This window comes from Natator depressus, chromosome 14 (assembly GCF_965152275.1).
Source record: "Natator depressus isolate rNatDep1 chromosome 14, rNatDep2.hap1, whole genome shotgun sequence".
Lineage (NCBI taxonomy): Eukaryota > Metazoa > Chordata > Testudines > Cheloniidae > Natator > Natator depressus.
This window is the reverse complement of record NC_134247.1, coordinates 2,557,419-2,574,541: the sequence shown is the minus strand read 5'-3', so window position 1 is coordinate 2,574,541 and position 17,123 is coordinate 2,557,419. Positions and strand designations below refer to the sequence as shown.

At 44.4% G+C, this 17,123-nt stretch overlaps 1 protein-coding gene across 5 annotated transcripts in view; it reads right to left on the bottom strand.

Moving 5' to 3' along the window:
* RPTOR (regulatory associated protein of MTOR complex 1) overlaps positions 1 to 17,123 on the bottom strand; it is a 306,196-nt gene that overhangs the window by 9,633 nt on the left and 279,440 nt on the right. For 3 of the 5 annotated variants that reach the window (XM_074970551.1, XM_074970550.1, XM_074970554.1), the window contains 3 exons: positions 16,074 to 16,121; positions 5,908 to 6,014; positions 142 to 269 (listed from right to left, as the gene is read on the bottom strand). In XM_074970551.1, coding sequence (XP_074826652.1) covers positions 142 to 269; positions 5,908 to 6,014; positions 16,074 to 16,121 — 283 coding nt within the window. The remainder of the gene's footprint in view (positions 1 to 141; positions 270 to 5,907; positions 6,015 to 16,073; positions 16,122 to 17,123) is intronic. The other 2 variants (XM_074970552.1, XM_074970553.1) reach the window with 1 other exon arrangement.

Here is a 17,123-nt window from a genome sequence, read left to right as displayed (position 1 = left end):
CTACTGAAGCCAGCGTGACAGCTGGTAAGTGCACTCTGAATGTGGAGCCTTTGCGACAAGAGACCAGTAAGACTCAGGGAGGAGATCACTTGCCAGTCAGGGGGACTGCAGTGGGCTAAAGGGAATGCTGTAGTTCGTTACCATTCACTCAGAGCCATCCTCCTGTCATAGACACGGATGGAGCCATCACCGAGCCCTGCCACGATCAATGAGCGGTGAGAGTCACACGACAGGCTGGTCACACAGCTGTCAGCTCCTGTGGGGATATCCTGGGGACAAAGCACACACACAAATCAGGCTGAAAGCGTAAAGGGCCTCCTAAATCCACAGCCCAAAATAGGAAACATTGAGTACATCTACATGGCAATAAGAAACCCGGGGCACCGAATCTCAGAGCCCAGGTCAAATGACTTGGGCTCGCGGGACTCAGGCTGCAGGGCTAAAAATTGCAGCATAGACGTTTGGGCTCAAGCTGGCGCCCAGGCTCTGAGACCCACCCCCCTCAAAGGGTCTCAGAACCTGGGCTCCAGCCTGCGCCTGAATGTCTACACTGCAATTTTTAGCCCTGCAGCCCGAGCCCCATTAGCCTGAGTCAGCTGACCTGAGCCAACCATGGCCATGCTGCGGGTCTTTTATTGCAGTGTAGCTGTCCCCATTAGCTACCTTCAAAAGGGCCTTCTGCTGGACCCAGGCTCACCTACGTGTTTCAAGGAATCTCCTCTCTCCTTTACCCTGATCACAAGCCAATTTAAACTGTGATTTTCACACATTCTCCCTCCCCTGTAAGGTTATTAACCCTGCAGTTCTGCACTCACATGGGGGCAAAACTGAACCTCCAGCTGGGACAAAAGGAATATGTCTACACAGCATTTCAGAAGGAGCCTCCAAGCTCAGGACTTGGGCTAGCGGGGTTTTCACTGGTGCTTTAAAAGCAGCTGTGTAGACAGCTCTTTGAAGTTATGGCTTGGGCTGGAGCTCAAGCTCTGAAGCCTAGGGAAGTGGGTGGACTTCAGAACCAGAGTAACAACTTCAAAGAGCTGTCACACCCCTATTTTTAGAGCGCTCTTCGCGCAAGCCCTGCTAACTCAAAGTCTGCAAATCCGGGTGAAGAGGCTCGCTCCAAAACGCTGTGTACACATACCCAGGGATGGCTAGCTTTCTGCCAGGCTGTTGTCAAGGCAATTACAGGAATCTGTGAGCGGTGAGTATGGGGTCACTGAATCAGGACTGTCCCTGCAGCCTGAATGAGTCACTCCCTCAATCCTCAGAGCTCAGCCTCGGCAGCGAGACACACACATGGGTTTCCTTTGTGGCAGCACAACAAGCTCTGTTCAAAGTTTGGGAATAATTAAACTTTACACACCAAAATAAAGGAGAAAGTCCATTTCAGAAAGGAAGAATCATTGTTATTCTCCTCCTAAAAACACCAAATTAGTTAAGATAAATATTCACAAGGAATTCTTTCCATAAACATCTTCAGCTTCTGTTGGTTGTAAATGCTGCTAGAAAGGCAAGGTGGATAATAAAACCTCGGTTAAAAAAGCAGGAGGAGATGAGCCACTGAAGAGAGACACACTCGCTGAAAATAAATAGCTTGCAGCTAAGTCAGACGTAAAAAAGAAACCAAACCTACATGAAAAGGGGAGAGAGAGCACGTTATTGGCAGAAGCATCTACTTAAACTCCTGTTAAAGGAACGGACCTGCAGAGTATAACTCTGTGCACCAAACCAAAACACAAATATTGCAAGGCAGTTTAAACGTGCCTCTGAGAAAGGAATAAACTTCCAGAGTACTGAAAAGCAGTAGGACACTTGATCTGATCAAAGAATAGATCTGTTAAGCGGGAGACATTTCCATGCATCAACCCAAAATCTATTTCCTGGAAGAGCAGATACTTTGGCAATGGAGAGCAACTGGAAGTAACAAACCTATTAAGAAAAGCTTTGGTACAACAGGAGGCCTTTTCGTTTCACAGGTTTCTACTCTATACCATAATATATACCATATGAGCACTTCATCTGACATTAGTTCTGAAACCCTCTTTGTCCTCTGGAAAGAATAAAATCATCTTGCCAGAAAACGTCTCCCATTAGTCATAATTAGAGTCATTCTGGGTAATAGCCATTCTGGTTGGTCCTTTCCATCTTTACTTCATCAGTGTTTTGGCTCTCTCTTACACCTCTCATCAGTGGATTTCAAAACCCTTTAAAACCTCCCTGTAAGGCTGGGAATTATTACTCCCATTTTACAGATGGATAAGTTAAGGCATCATGTCATTAAGTGACTTGCTGTTTACAGTGTTGTTGTGGAAATGTTGGTCCCAGGATATTACAGAGAAAAGGCGGAATTTAAATTTCAGTTTGAGTGCGAATATCTAATGATTTCTTGTCTCATTAAGTGACTTGTGTATGGTAACACAGTGCAACAGTGCCAAGCCAACCCTAGAACCCAGCAGTCCTCTCTCCCACTTCCCTGCACTAGGATAAAAGAGTTTGTACTTTTGGAGTATCAGCAGAAGCCAGAGACTGCATACCTTTTTAAAAGTATTGATCTGGAGACTAAGAATTTAAAGAACCAGGATGATATTGGTGGAAATACACCCTACACTATTATTCTAATGCTGTAGCTTTGCCCTCTTTATCTGCTACAAACAAAAGAATCAGTCAGAATAATAGGTATACAAACGTGAAGAAGAATTAAACAGCTAAAACGGAGCAACATTTTCAAGCGAGGGTAACAACTGAATAGGCACTTTGGAATTGCATTAGCTAATTTCACACCCGAATCCTGGTTTTGTTCCTGTGCGCATTCACCTTCTCTAGCTGTCATTTGCAGCCTTTGCTGAATTAACTGTTTGCTGGAGACACCTAACTTTGGGGGCTGTTTTTACACTGTTATTCTAACTCCATAAGATCCACGATTGGATTTTATTCTCTGTGGCAGGAACATGCAGCTGGTGTGGAAAGAAAGTACTTGCTCTGCCGCTATATGCAACGTGCCCCCAAAGGTATTCTTGCAGTGGTTCAAAGGGTGGGAAGGCATCTTTATTAGCTCTCAGTGCCGAATCTCAGCTTTGTAGAGTGACTAAGTGAGGAAGTTTTGATCATCAGGATCTCAAAAAAACCAATTTGCACAATTAGAAAAAAAAAAGAAATCGAATGCTTTTAGATACTCTCAATACAATCATTAACGATTCTAATTTAAAATATTTTCACCCTACTGATTTCTGATTTACACAGATAAAATAATATTTGAAAATAATTAAGATTAGCATAGGCTTAATTATGCTGCATTGCAGGGTCAGAAGTGTCATAATTAATGTTCATCGAGAGGTAATTAATTTCTAAAAGCTTTGGAGACTAGTCTTCATTTCCCCGGCATGGTGACTTTATTCTTGTAGATCTGCTGCTTCTCCTTACACTACCTAAACAGCATTTTAATTAGAAAAGGAGGACTTGTGGCACCTTAGAGACTAACAAATTTATTTGAGCATAGGCTTTTGTGAGCTACAGCTCACTTCATCGGATGCATACAGTGGAATGCATCCGATGAAGTGAGCTGTAGCTCACAAAAGCTTATGCTCAAATAAATTTGTTAAGTCTCTAAGGTGCCACAAGTCCTCCTTTTCTTTTTGCGAATACAGACTAACACGGCTGCTACTCTGAAACCTAGCATTTTAATTGGATCACAGTTGACATGCAAGCTGACAGTTTTTGTCCTCATTTATTTTAAATGGAAATATATGTGCTTTGGTGCAGGAGCATTTTAAAGGTGGGAAGCATTTCATTGTTATGAAATAATGGTAAGAGCTTGGAGTCCTGAAGGGCAAGTTCAGCAGAGCCCCATAAATCTGAAAGGAAACTGTCTAAGACTGTGGTTCTCAACCTTCCCGGACTAACTGCACCCCTTTCAGGTCTGATTTGTCTTGTGTACCCCAAGCTTCACCTCACTTAAAAACTCTCCGGCTGCCCAGCTCTGACAACAGAAGTAAGAATGGCAATACCATCCCATGACACCCTTCTGAGCTGCTGCTGGCGGCGGTGCTGCCTTCAGACCCAGGCAGCTGGAGAGCGGTGGCTGCTGGCCCGAGTGTTCATGGTGTTTGCGGTGCAGTAGGACTATTTTTTAAACCCTGCTCCCGTCATGCCCCGCAATACTCACTCCCAAGCGCTCCCACATTGATTGTTGGATTTTTATCCCTCTCCTGCTGTTATGGCAGTGGGTCTTGCAGGGCCTGTGGGATCCCAGCCCTGCTGCAGGGCTCTAGTGCCTGTTGTAAAACTAGGCAAATAAAATGAGTTGACTGTAAGTTAGTGTTAGTCTGTAAACGTATCCCTGGCTGAGAACCACTGGTCTAAGAGATGGCTGGTGCTGCACAGCCACTTGCAGAAGCAGTGGGCACTTTCAATGCTTTATAGTCTGCGGCCACACAGTCCTGGGCCAGATTCTGATCTCAGCCATACTGGTGTGAGATCAGATAATGTCTCATATAGATGTCATCCTAAGCATTCAAGCCCTGGTTCAGGAAAGCCCTGATAAATTGGAGAGGGTTCAGAGAAGAGCCACAAGAATGATTAAAGGATTAGAAAACCTGCCTTACAGTGACAAACTCAAAGAGCTCAATCTATTTGGCTTAAAGAGAAGGTAAAGGGGTGATTTGATTACAGTCTATAAGTATCTACATGGAAAACAAATATTTAATAATAGGCTCTTTAATCTAGCAGAGAAAGGGATCTCATGATCCAATGGCTGGAAATTGAAGCTAGAAAAATTCAGACTGAATAAGGTGTAACGGTGAAAATAAATAACCAATGGAACAATTCACCAAGAGTCGTGGTGGATTCTCTATTGCTGACAAATTTTTAAATCAAGACTGGATATTTTTCTAAAAAATATTTATTTTGGGGACATTCTGTGGCCTGTGTTACACAGGAGTTCAGACTAGATCAGTGGTTCTCAAACTGTGGGTTGGGACCCCGTTATAACGGGGTCACCAAGGGCTGGCATTAGCCTTGCTGGGGCCCAGGGCCGAAGTCTGAGCCCCACTGCCTGGGACCAAAGCCCAAGGGCTTCAGCCCTGAGTGTGGAGGCAGCTCAGGTTAGAGGCCCCCTCCCTAGGGCTGAAGCCCTTGGGATTTGGATTTGGCTCCCCCCCCGCCAAGAGTGGTGGGGCTCTGACTTTGGCCCTGGCCCCCGCCTGGCATCGTGTAGCAATTTTTGTTGTCAGAAGGGGTTCGTGGTGCAAAGAAGTTTGAGAAGCCCTGGAATAGATGATCAAAGTGGTCCCTTCTGGCCTTGGAATCCATGAAAGTGCTTCAATGCATGCTTACTGAATAAGGATGCTTTCCTGAATCGGGCCTTAGAGGGCAGGTGGGAAGGAAAATGGACAGTGTTTTAACGATTAGCCCTGTATAATTTCAAGAGAATTCTAGGAGCTGAAGCTACCAAGTCTGAGGGGCACCTCACCCTCTCCATCACTGCACTTTACCCTCTCAAGGTGTTCTATAGCAGGACGATGCTGTAACAGGGAGACCGTATCAGACACCTGACCTCCCATTCGTGACTGCCTGGTCCCCTCCTCTCCCAAATGCAATTGCACAACATTCAGCAGAGTTAGAGCAACTTCCTACAGGGACAAGCACTGTAACGTTAGGAAAGTATTAGAGTATTTTTAGCTGTCTCGTAATGGGATTTTGCAGCTGAAAAGGAGGAGACCCGGCATCATGTGACAAGTCCGCTCGCCGGAGACCACAGTTTGAGAACCTCTGAACTGTGTTTGTTAAATTGCTGTATGGTATGTGTCCTGGAAATACGCTCCCTGGTGCCTAATTCCACGGTGTCAGCTAGGAGATCCGTAAGCTCCAGTAGCAGCGAAAGGGCTAAAGGGGCAAACATGCAGCTGTTACCTGTACTTTCATTTCTCGATCTGTGTCCCAGATCCGGATAATCCGCACATCTCCTGATGTCATGAGAAGCCCAGTCTCTTGTTCCCAGTCCACCACCATCCCTGCTCCTGAGAAAAAACACAGGACATGGAAATTATTCTTCACATAAACATAGACAGAGCTTGACAGAGCCAAAGACCAAGTTTTGTGATCTGACGCTTTTTAGTATAGCTAGGAAAATCTTAAAATCACACACACACACACTCACTCAAAATTGGGCCACACCAGCTGTTCCTGAGTTCTAAGTGACGTCCCTCACTCACTGGACTAGGCGTGCAATAGAAGACACTTGCTCCCCCCTTGAGCTGGAAGGGGAATCTCTCTGCTCAGCAAAGTTCCCTTCTGGCAGATGCTCCAAAAGGTCCAGATGGCCTCTACAGGAAAATGGAACCAGCCCTCTGCAGGACAATGGAGCCGTACATTATTCATCACCTTATAAAAAGACTAGGCTAAAGAGTGTCTTGAGTAGACTGGATTGGCGTGAGTTAGGGCACCCAGCAGGGTGACAGCACTGCTTTCAAAGGACTATGGAATCTATGGATTGCCATAATTTCTTATCCCCACTCATATCGAAATATTGCATGTGATTAAGAGGACATGTTTTTACACAAGGAATGGTGAAGCTGTGGAATTTGCTGCTGCAAGATACTGAGTTAAATAGCTCAGTAAGACTCAAAAAAAGTGATGTGTATGGATAAGGAAAACATTCTGCAGTTACACTAGATAGAATACATGTATAAGGGCTCTCAATCCTCATGCTCCAGGGCAAAAACTGATTGCCAGCAGGGGTCTAGAAGAAATTTCCTCCCATGGCACTGGAGCATTACAAGGGCTTTACCTTACCCTGAAGCATCTGATACAGACCCCTGCTACAGACACGTTGGCCGACTATATGAACCAGTGATCGTTGCTGTGGCAAAGAATGGCAATTTCTGTTCAACAAATTACTGTCTTTCACCCCTTCTCCCGTTGAGAGGATTAAGTGGTAAAAGCCATAGAGAGAGTCAACAGTGCGTAAGTACACAACATACTAATGGCAGAGAAAGGTAGCTAGTTTGGACTTGGGAAATAGCAGGCTCTGCAAACTCCTAATTGGTAGGGTAATTTCCAAGGAAGAATTCCTGTACATTTAATTAGAATGGTCTTCTTTACACTAGCTACAAGCTGCCGCACAGTGCCTAAACATTCTGCTTTGAGCAGAAAGCCATATAACAATTATCTTTTGCTTCCTCTGCTGGGAGACTGACTGACCCTGGATCTGTGGGTTTCTCAGAGAGATTTCTATGCATATGAACATACAGAAAAGAAAAAAAATCCCAGGGCAAGGAAACCTGAAATGAATTTCATTGCACAGATGTTTGCATTCTCTTACATGCACAAGTTCTCTTTTATACAAACCAAGATAGAATCTAGTGTCTCCTCTCTTTTCACAAGCAGCTTTGCACTGGTGCTCTCATAGTACAGATTAGAACATGGTGCCAAATGCAAGGTGGGTATATTACAGCAGAAGACTCACAAGAGTCAGACAAAAAGAAAAGGAGTACTTGTGGCACCTTAGAGACTAACCAATTTGAGCTTTCGTGAGCTACAGCTCCTTCATCGGATGCATCCGATGAAGTGAGCTGTAGCTCACGAAAGCTCATGCTCAAATAAATTGGTTAGTCTCTAAGGTGCCACAAGTACTCCTTTTCTTTTTGCGAAAATTACAGACTAACACGGCTGTTACTCTGAAAAGAGTCAGACACTAACCCTGTAATACATTAGGATTGCAGCCTCATTTTTCTTGTTTCCATCAGGACCTTTTGTGAAAGATTCTAACGCTAGAAAGATCCAAAGAGACACACAGAGGTGCCTTCTCAAAAAGGGATTCAGTGAGTTTTTTTCTGATCTTGCTCTTCAAAATTAGCACTAGCAGGAATTTAAATACCTTGCAATGCTTTGGTTGCCATTCGAGGCGCACTGACACCATTTAGCAAAGTAAACATCCTAACTGCCACCACAAGGAAAGAGGTTAGGCTGCCAGAATTGGACAGGGCACGAAGCACAGAAATGGAAGCACCCTAATAAATAGTAAGCCTGCTTTGAGGACAATGGGATTACAGTGTTTTGTGTAGATGCAGACCTAATTTGCTTCCTACTTCCCCTCCTGGAAAAGAACAACCGAGCCCTCTCCTGATCCCACCTTGTACTGCAGGATCAGAAGACAGTGACATTGATGGTCTCATCTTATTACATGAAATTCAGGACCCACAGTTAAGCTGACAGCTCATATCTTTATCTTGTGAGTCAAACTGACTGTTACTTTCGATTGCCCAGACACTCTGAGGGCTGCTAGACATCCCAAGCAAGGCAGTGGTTTAGCTTATAAGCACCTCCAAAGTGTTTTCATTTGTCATCTTGTTTATGGTCCATGACAAGATAAACCTGGCAGGCCTGAGATGGATACGGCCATTACATCACTGATGGAGTTAAGTAGGCAAGGCTCTGTTTGGCAGTTTTAAAGCTCCCAAATTTCCATTCATGTTCCCCAGTTTGAAGACAATTATCTTCTTCAGTTTGGTCAGCAGCAATAATCCCTAAACCAACTGGAACCTGCAGATTTTCCTCCACTGGGAGGGATAAGGAGAACATGAGTCGTAGGGTTTTGGCTGGTATTGTTGGTGCCAATGAATAAGCTTGTTCTGGGGTAGCCATGGGAAATTTGTTCCTTTAATAGTCACTGGATCTTCAGGAGGGTAAGGGGAAAATTTTGTTTCTTACAAAGGTGGAGGTTTCTCATCATGAGAGATTTTACAAGTTGGAAAGAGCAAGAAGTCGCACCAAGGAATGGTGCTGTGAGAGATTCCACTTCTGGAAAGGAAGAGGGATGGAAATTTAATTTTGAAGAGGATGCTTCACATATGTAGGAGTCCCCTCCAGTTAGGGAACACGTGGAGAGACTGCATCTTGCAGAAGGGACTTCCCTTTCTTCAGTGCCCAACAAAACTAAAGTTCAAACTGGGGAAAGGTGTGTAGGAGTGGGTGGACTGACTTACAGGTCATAGATTCTAAGGCCAGAGGAAACATGATCATCTAGTTTGAACTCCTGTACAACACAGGATAGAGAACGTCCCCAAAATAATTCCTAGAGCAGATGTTAGAAAAACATCCAATCTTCATTTAAAAATGGTCAGCGATGGAAGATTCACCACAGCCCATGGTAAATTGTTCCAATGGTTATTTATCCTCGCTGTTAAAAAATTAAATCTTATTTCCAGTCTGAATTTGTCTAGCTTCGGCTTCTAGCCATTGGATTGTGTTATACCTTTCTCAGCCTGTTATCAAATATTTGTTCCCCAGGTAGGTACTTATAGACTGTAATCAAGTCACCCCTTAACTTTCTCTTTATTAAACTAAATAGATTGAGTTCCTTGCATCTACCACTATAAGGCAGGCTTTCGAATCCTTTAATCATTCTTGTGGCTCTTCTCTGAGCCCTCTCCAATTTATCAACATCCCTCTTGAACTGCGGGCTCCAGAACTGGACACAGAATTTCAGCAGCGGTCACAACAGTGCCCAATACAGAGGTGAAACAGTCTCTCCGCTCCTACTCGAGAGTCTCCTGTTTATGTACCCCAGGGTCACACGGTCTCTTTTGGTCACAGTATCACACTGGGAGCTCACATTCAGCTGATTATCCACCACGACCCCCCATCTTTTTCAGCCACTGTTTCCCAGGATAGAGTCCTCCAGCCTGTCAGTATGGCCTGCAGTCTTCGTTCCCAGATGTATACATTGACATTTAACAGTCTTAAAAAAACCCATAGTTTGCTTATACCCAGTTTACCAAAAGATCTAGATCACTCTCAATCAGAGACCTGTCCTCTTCATTATTTTCCACTCCCCCAATTTTTGTGCGTCATCTGCAAGCTCTATCAATGATGATTTTATGTTTTCTTCCAGGTCATTGATAAAGATATTAAATAGCACAGGGCCAAGAACTGATCCCTGCAGGACTCCGCTGGTAACACGCCCACTCCATGACGATTCCCTGTTTAAAGTGACATTTTGAGACCCCCCAGCTAGGCAGTTTTTAATCCATTTAATGTGGCCGACACCCAAATGCATGGTCCTATGGGTGTGCACTCTATCCCCCACTATCCACTAATGCTTTGATGGGCTCCATCATTGTAGTATCTGAGCACCTCTGTTTCCGGAGACTGGACGGGCTGCATCTCAGATTTCAATAGCCACAGCTTTAATGACCTTCTCTCTCGCGTGCCCTTCTTAGGAACCTTCCTCGACAAAATGTGAAATACAATTTTGACCTCATCTGACACACTTTGCTCCAAGGGGGGCCCTGTGGTTCTCATATTACCCCAAACAACCCATGCACGAGAGAGAAAAAATTCGTGGCGTTCTCCTTAATGAGAAACTTTGAATACCCCACAACCTGCAAGCTGTTCAACCTCTCGCCACCAGCGGCTGCACGTGTGCTGAATTCCAGGCATGAATGACATCCCAGGAAACCTCAGCTTCCAGCCTCAATGGGCTGCAGCAGATGACAAGAGCAACTGGTGAGAAACAAGAGGCTTATACGATACTTTTTCAAGCCCTTTTGATGAGATGTGCTATAAGGAACAAATAACTATGTGACTAGAAAACTCCAAAGAAGAAGCTTAGCTTGTGTTGAAAAAGAGCAAAAGAATTGGCAACTTCTCATATAAATCTAAATTATTCACAAGTATGGAAAAGAGAAGGCTTCTTTTGCCTGTGAAATATTAATCACAAGGTATCTCCACAATGCACACAGTGAAGTTACTCCTACATGTTATCAATTATAGGGCAAGTTTATGTTTATTAAAGCAGGCAGAGGTTTTTAGTGTTTCGGGAATGGAAACCTGGTACATTATTGGCTCAGGTTAACATCTTAAATTCCTGGCACCATTGGTATAAAAAACAGAAGTGGGGGCTGGTCTACACTACTGCTTAAGTCAATGTAACTTATGTTGCTCGGGGATGTGAAAACGACACCTTCCTGAGTGACATAAGTTACATCGACTTAAAGCGGTGTCCACACCGCACGGTGCCAGCAGGAGATGCTCTCCCATCGGCATAGCGCATCTTCACCAGACACGCTACAGCAGTGCAGCTGCACCGATATGGCACAGTAGCGTGGCCTTGCTCTGGCACTCAGTGTTCACTAATGTTTCCTTTTTAAATTAAAAGGGACCCATCTCCAGGATGTTAGGGCTTACAGAGGTCTACCAGCTGTGCTTTGGCTTACAGGTTCGAGCATGTTGGGCAATCACTCTGCTAAGCCAGTGCTTTGCTCCAGTCAGAAGGCAGCATATTGAAAGAGTACACGACTCCTTCACTCTAAGTGAGCCATAGAGATGGATTCTCTCATGCGGATTTCCCCACATTACTGCCTGCTCACCAGCATGGGGCAGACAAAGCAGGGAATGGTGCGATACACCGGCACTCATAGGGAAATCTGGTAACTGAATCTATGGAATTTTTAAAAACCTGTTAATTTTAGGGCCACGAACCTGGACAGTACAGCTCCTTTAACAACATCATTTCTTGAGACCACATCTTTCCTACATTCTTGGATGATAAAACACATCGTCTTCCACAACTCAAGAAAACAATTTTGAAAGGGGTTTTAGCTAACACAAGAGCTAGCAGTTCCGCATGATGTGAAAAGACATATAGGCAATGCATATCAACAACTGTTCTTGAAGCTGTAACTTTCTACGGCTGTTCCCTGCAGGATTCCCCCTGAAAATCAGATATATATCTCAACGGGATAGTTCCCTGTATAAATTTCAATAAATAACACTGGCGTTGAAAGCAGATTCATTCCAAGTGTGTGCACTTATTTTTATCATCGCTGGAATGTGGCCAACCTGTACTTGGCATTTTGATGACTTTGCAAATGCCTGTATGGACCACAATACAAAAGCATCTCAGAGACACCCTGCTGAACTTTTGAACAGGGGTCCTCCCGGGTGAGCAATGAGGTGTATCTCCATTTTAATTTCAAAGAAGCAGTGGGAGGACTGCATTACCTCATTCTTCATTCATTCCTAAAATGTATATTTAAGTGACACTCTTTCCATGCCAAGCACTTCCTCCAGTGACACGAAGAAAAGGAAGAGTATCTGTGACTCTGGGAATTTAATTTAAAACACCCAAAACCCTTGTCCTGGAGTAGCAGCTTCTCCAATTACTTTATTTCCATAAAGGAAGTGTCCTTACCTAAGGTGCTTCTCTCTATTTCTCCACCCTCAAAGGAGCAGCTACCAACCCTCAAGAAAGATTTGGGGTTTCACTTTTACCTTCGTCTTCCCATGCTGGCCTTCTCTGACTTTGATCTCAGCACCTGGTCCCTGTTGGCCAGCTCTGTATTAGGGTTGGCAGTCTTTCTGCTGCAGCCTTCTCCCACAGCACAGCTGACAAACTCCTGTACACCTCTTCTTGGAATCCAGCACCCCCTCCCCTGGCTGCTAACTTTAACACCTTGAGATCTCAATTGCTGCATCCCCCCTTTAGCCCCCACCTCTCTTATCTAGATTGCTTACTTACTGCCAGGGAAAGTGTCAGTTCTATTAAAAGGCAGAGTGGAGGCCTTGAGAGGCCAAGCTCCTGTTCTTTCAGGATATGATATTTGAAATTTTTCATTTTGTTTTGGGAGTCCTGGGGAAAGCAGTGCGAGGGAACTGATGGGAGGGAGTGAGCTGGTGAGCACGTGCTGTTTTCTCTTCCCTGGGATGAGAAGAATAAAGCCATTCTTGAGGTATGAGCGAACGCACGTATTTTGTATCTGAATCAACAAACCCCACAGAGCCAACTAAGGTGGAAAGTGGGTGGAGGGGAGACAGAAAAGGTTTCCCACTCCAGGCTTCTCTCCACATACACAGAGCCGCAAGGCTAGAAAATCAAGAGTATGCTCAAGTTTATAGGCTTTCAAGGATTTATACAATCCCTTCTGAGTTTATTTCATCCCCACCATTTGATTTTGATGCCTGGACTTTGTCTGCTCACCTGTGAATACTCTCAAAGGAAATCCCCTTTCCTCACTCTCACAACCTGAGCTCATGGTGGCACATGGAGAGAGGTGACGTGTGGAAACGTCAATACTGACTGTAGTGCGTTATTCAAAGGAACTCCCTTGTGTACCTCCTCTTAACCAGAAGCCTTCTGCCTCTCTAGGGTGTGCTGAACTGAAAAATAACTAATTGGGTTTTAAAGTTCTGAGCCATTCTATGCCATTCCTATTTTGGAATAACACAGCCTTGCATGGAAATAACAAAAGATGTGAATTAAAATCCATTTAGTTATTTTGGTGCAACTTTGTTCTCTTTCCACACAAGCATTTTAAGGAGGCTCCAGGGCCAATCTAGACACAAACAAGAAGCTGTGGCCTCGTGCCCCTTAGGTAGTTCCTTAGCACCTTTGCTGCTGCTCGGCTTTCATTATTTTTATTTATGTTATTGTAGTGCCTAAAAGCCCCATTCATGGACCAGGATCCTATTGTGCTAAGTGGTGTACAGAGAACAAAAAGATGGTCCCTGTGTGATGCTGGCAAACCAGGTGTCAGCACTTGCCAAGGCTTTAGGCCTCAGCCAGGCACAGACAAATTCCTTGCTGTAAAGCAGTGTTTCACCAGTGTGTTGGGGCTTGTCTACACTTACTGCACTGCAGCGGTGCCACTGCAGTGCTCAGTGAAGACACTACCTATGCCAATGGGAGAACTTCTCCCGTCGGTGTAGGTACTCCACCTCCCTGAGAGGCAGGAACTATGTTGGTGGGAGAAGCCCTCCCCTGAGCAACAAAGTCATTCCAATGTAAGTTTGTAGCGTAGAGCAGGGCTTGGTATGGTTAAGATGGGTACTGAACTTATAATAATGTGTTTAGACCTTATGAAATGCTTGTAAGTTGCTGCATGCAATAATCTCACTTACAATATCTTTATCACATGCTATAAAGTAATATGTAAGTTTTTGCGTTATAATTGTAAAAAGTGTTTGCCCTGAAATGGTCAGCCTGTCAGAAGGGATCATCTCTTGCCCATCAGGAAGGACTATCAAAACTAAATGGGCCACTGTGGAACATCACAATACAAAGACTTTTCTAATTGTCCCAGCACAGGCTATGTGCAAAAGGGCTCAGACCATCTTGAATTCTGAAAGAAGGAAATAAAGATAGTGAACAAGAACATTTTTCATCTCTTTGCTGTTTGGACTCTCACATGGCTGGAGCTAGGAAAGAGAAGCAGAGATCCTCAGAGTCAACCTGTGTTAGCCCTAAAAGACATTCAGTACTGACAGATTACTACAACTCTGCCACCTTTTAAAACCACAGACTGCAACTCATTTGTGTTTATATGTTTTCCTGCTTTAAGCTGTAAATAACTCATTTCTTTTTCCTAGTTAATAAAGCCTTAGTTAGATTACGATACGACTGACAAGTGTTGACCTTGGTGTGAGATCTGACCTCGGATAAGTGCCTGATCTGTTGGGACTGAGAGTAACCTGAAACTTTTGTGATCTTTGGTGTATGGCAACCACCTGTCACTTAGCCCAGCTTGTCCAGGTGGCCAGATAGACTGGAATGCCCAAGGGGACTGTCTGTGACTCCATGATAAGACTGTTGCGGTGCTTCAGGAGTTCACATTTGTTAACGAGTTGGTGAAATTAATTATAGAACGTCCAACCAGTGTGAGGTGTCTTCCCTGCCTTTTGACAGTCTGCCATAAGGTTGGCACTGCTGTCATGAACCACTCTTGACACTGTGCCACCGGGCACAGAACAATCTAAGTACCCCAGTTGTGGCCCATGAAGTCAATGGAATGTAAGGATGCCCCTAGGGCGTTAGCAGAACATGTGCTTTTGACATGGCGTATCTGGATTGTTTGGCCATCAGACAAATGGTTAAACTTGTACATTCTGGAGAACTCCTTCCACAACAGAGACAGGGGAAAGGGAAATCCCTGCTACATTTTCCATTAGGAGAATGCCTGGGAGCGAAATACTTGTGCTTGTTTTTATTGATTCACAGCTATTTCTGCGCTCTGGACAGAGTGCTGCTTGCATAGCATTGGCAGTATTGATCCTGCGTGGGAGTGTCTGGCATTTCCTTAAGCTGATGCCCAGTTATTGAACAGGGAATTCCCTTTGGCCAAGACTTTCTAATTTTAGCCTTTCACTTTGCCAGTGAATGCCTCGCAAAGCCAGGATGTTAACAGTAACACATTAGCTTTGCACAGTCCGATGCCACAGCTCCGTTTCCTGAACAGTCATACAGAGGGCAAAGGCCCTTAATTAGAGAGCTCTGAATCACACACACTGATACAATCACTAATCACTACAGACATATTCCTGCCCTTGTCAGCTAACGAATATTAATAGTTAACGAACAGCCTAAGAAGATTACGTCAACTTTCACACACACAGAGAAATGGTATTCTGAGGAGTTCGCCATCTGTCTCGCTCTTCAGGGGCTCATTAGAGAGAAGGGATTCATGTCCAATAACCCCCCAGGCTTCTGCAGCCACAGACTGGGGAGTTACATACACTTTTATGGAAGGTAAAGGCAGGGCTTGAAATATTTACCAGACATGTATTAGCCAAAGGACTCAACCCACTAGACAAAGCCTGATAAATAAAGATGCACCAGCTACTCTCTTTCCTTTCACAGTTTGATATAATTGGTATGTCATATGTTTAACTAACAACACACAAACAAAAATACCACTGGCTCAAAGCAATATCTGTTGTCACCATTTGGAAGCCGTCATTCAAACCCTTTGATTCAAGGATGGTTTGAAATGTTCCTACTGAAGAAGGAGCTTTATGTAGTTAAGAGACTACCCACGTCTCCCACCCTGCAGAAAGCCCCCACACCACAGCAGCCACATTAGATTAACCTCCTCTCCACTAGGCACCTTGGAACATCCAGATAGCATCGAATACTCTTCATTACACTCCCCATTGTTCATTACCTACATACATACAAGACAAGGAATGGGAGGGACAGAAGAAGCAAAGCCTTCCAGCTGACATTCAATGGGATGCCAAGTCTGACTAGAAGGCCCTTCCCACCCCAGCTGCTCATAGGTAAGAGGAAAGAAATCACTCACCTCCCTGTTTACTTCTGTCAAGATAGATTGAAACCCTTCGGGCCAGACCTGTGAGAAGACAGGGAGTAAGGGATGATGCTAAGGGTAAGTGGGTCAGCCAAAGCAAAATAAATCTGAAAGGGTTAGAAAAGCAACTTAAAGTAAAGGGAAAGAACAGTGAAGGGAAAAGCAGCAGCACCAAGTCAAGTACATGCTTCCAACCAGAGAAAAGGCTTCAGTTTGGTTGTAATCACAGCACCCTTTCCCTAGGAAGCCATTTACAAGCTTCAGTCTGTTTGTCAACACCACAAAGTTGATTGGTAAGTTCTTCCCTGAAACTGGACACTCTCTAGATCCTTTTTATGGTTTTGTTCTTTGGTATAAAATAAAATGCATCTCATTGGAGAGTGACAACAAACGGACCCACGGCATAAACACCTGTATAGATCAAGCCAAACACAAAACAGGAAGTTTTTGTCATTTCAGGCTTGAGCCCCAGGCAGTTAGTGCAACTGAAAGCAGCCGAATGGGTTCTCCTGCCCCACGCTTCAATGGATTGCTAATGAACACTCAGAGAAAATTTACAGATGCTGCGGTTAGGCAACTCTTAAATGGGGAATTAGCTGCAGAAACGGGATTCGTTTCAAACCTTCCTAAACCCTGGATAGCCAAAGAAGCTGCAGGGAGGCACATTTACGGGGTGTGGCTGTGTTTAAATACGTGTTGAGACCCCTGCTTATGTCTTGCATATGGACGCAATGTGTTCAGAAAGAGACCCTGGTAGTCTGGTAACCAGAAGGTCTCACACAGAGCCTTTTTTGGGAGTCACACTCTGGTTCTCTTTGCTAATCCGGACAACGGAAAGCAATGCAAATGTTATACAGGAGGAACTGGGAGGGGAACACAACACTTAAATAGATGTAATTAGATGGATTCAAGGCAGCTGGTTGTGTTTCCACTCAGAGGAGTCCCAAAACCTGGGTTTTAAAAGAGCTGAGATGCTAAGATTGGAGGTGGCAGTTTATGTTCCATTCTTTCTCACAGATACGGTTCATCTTGAAGGAACAATGT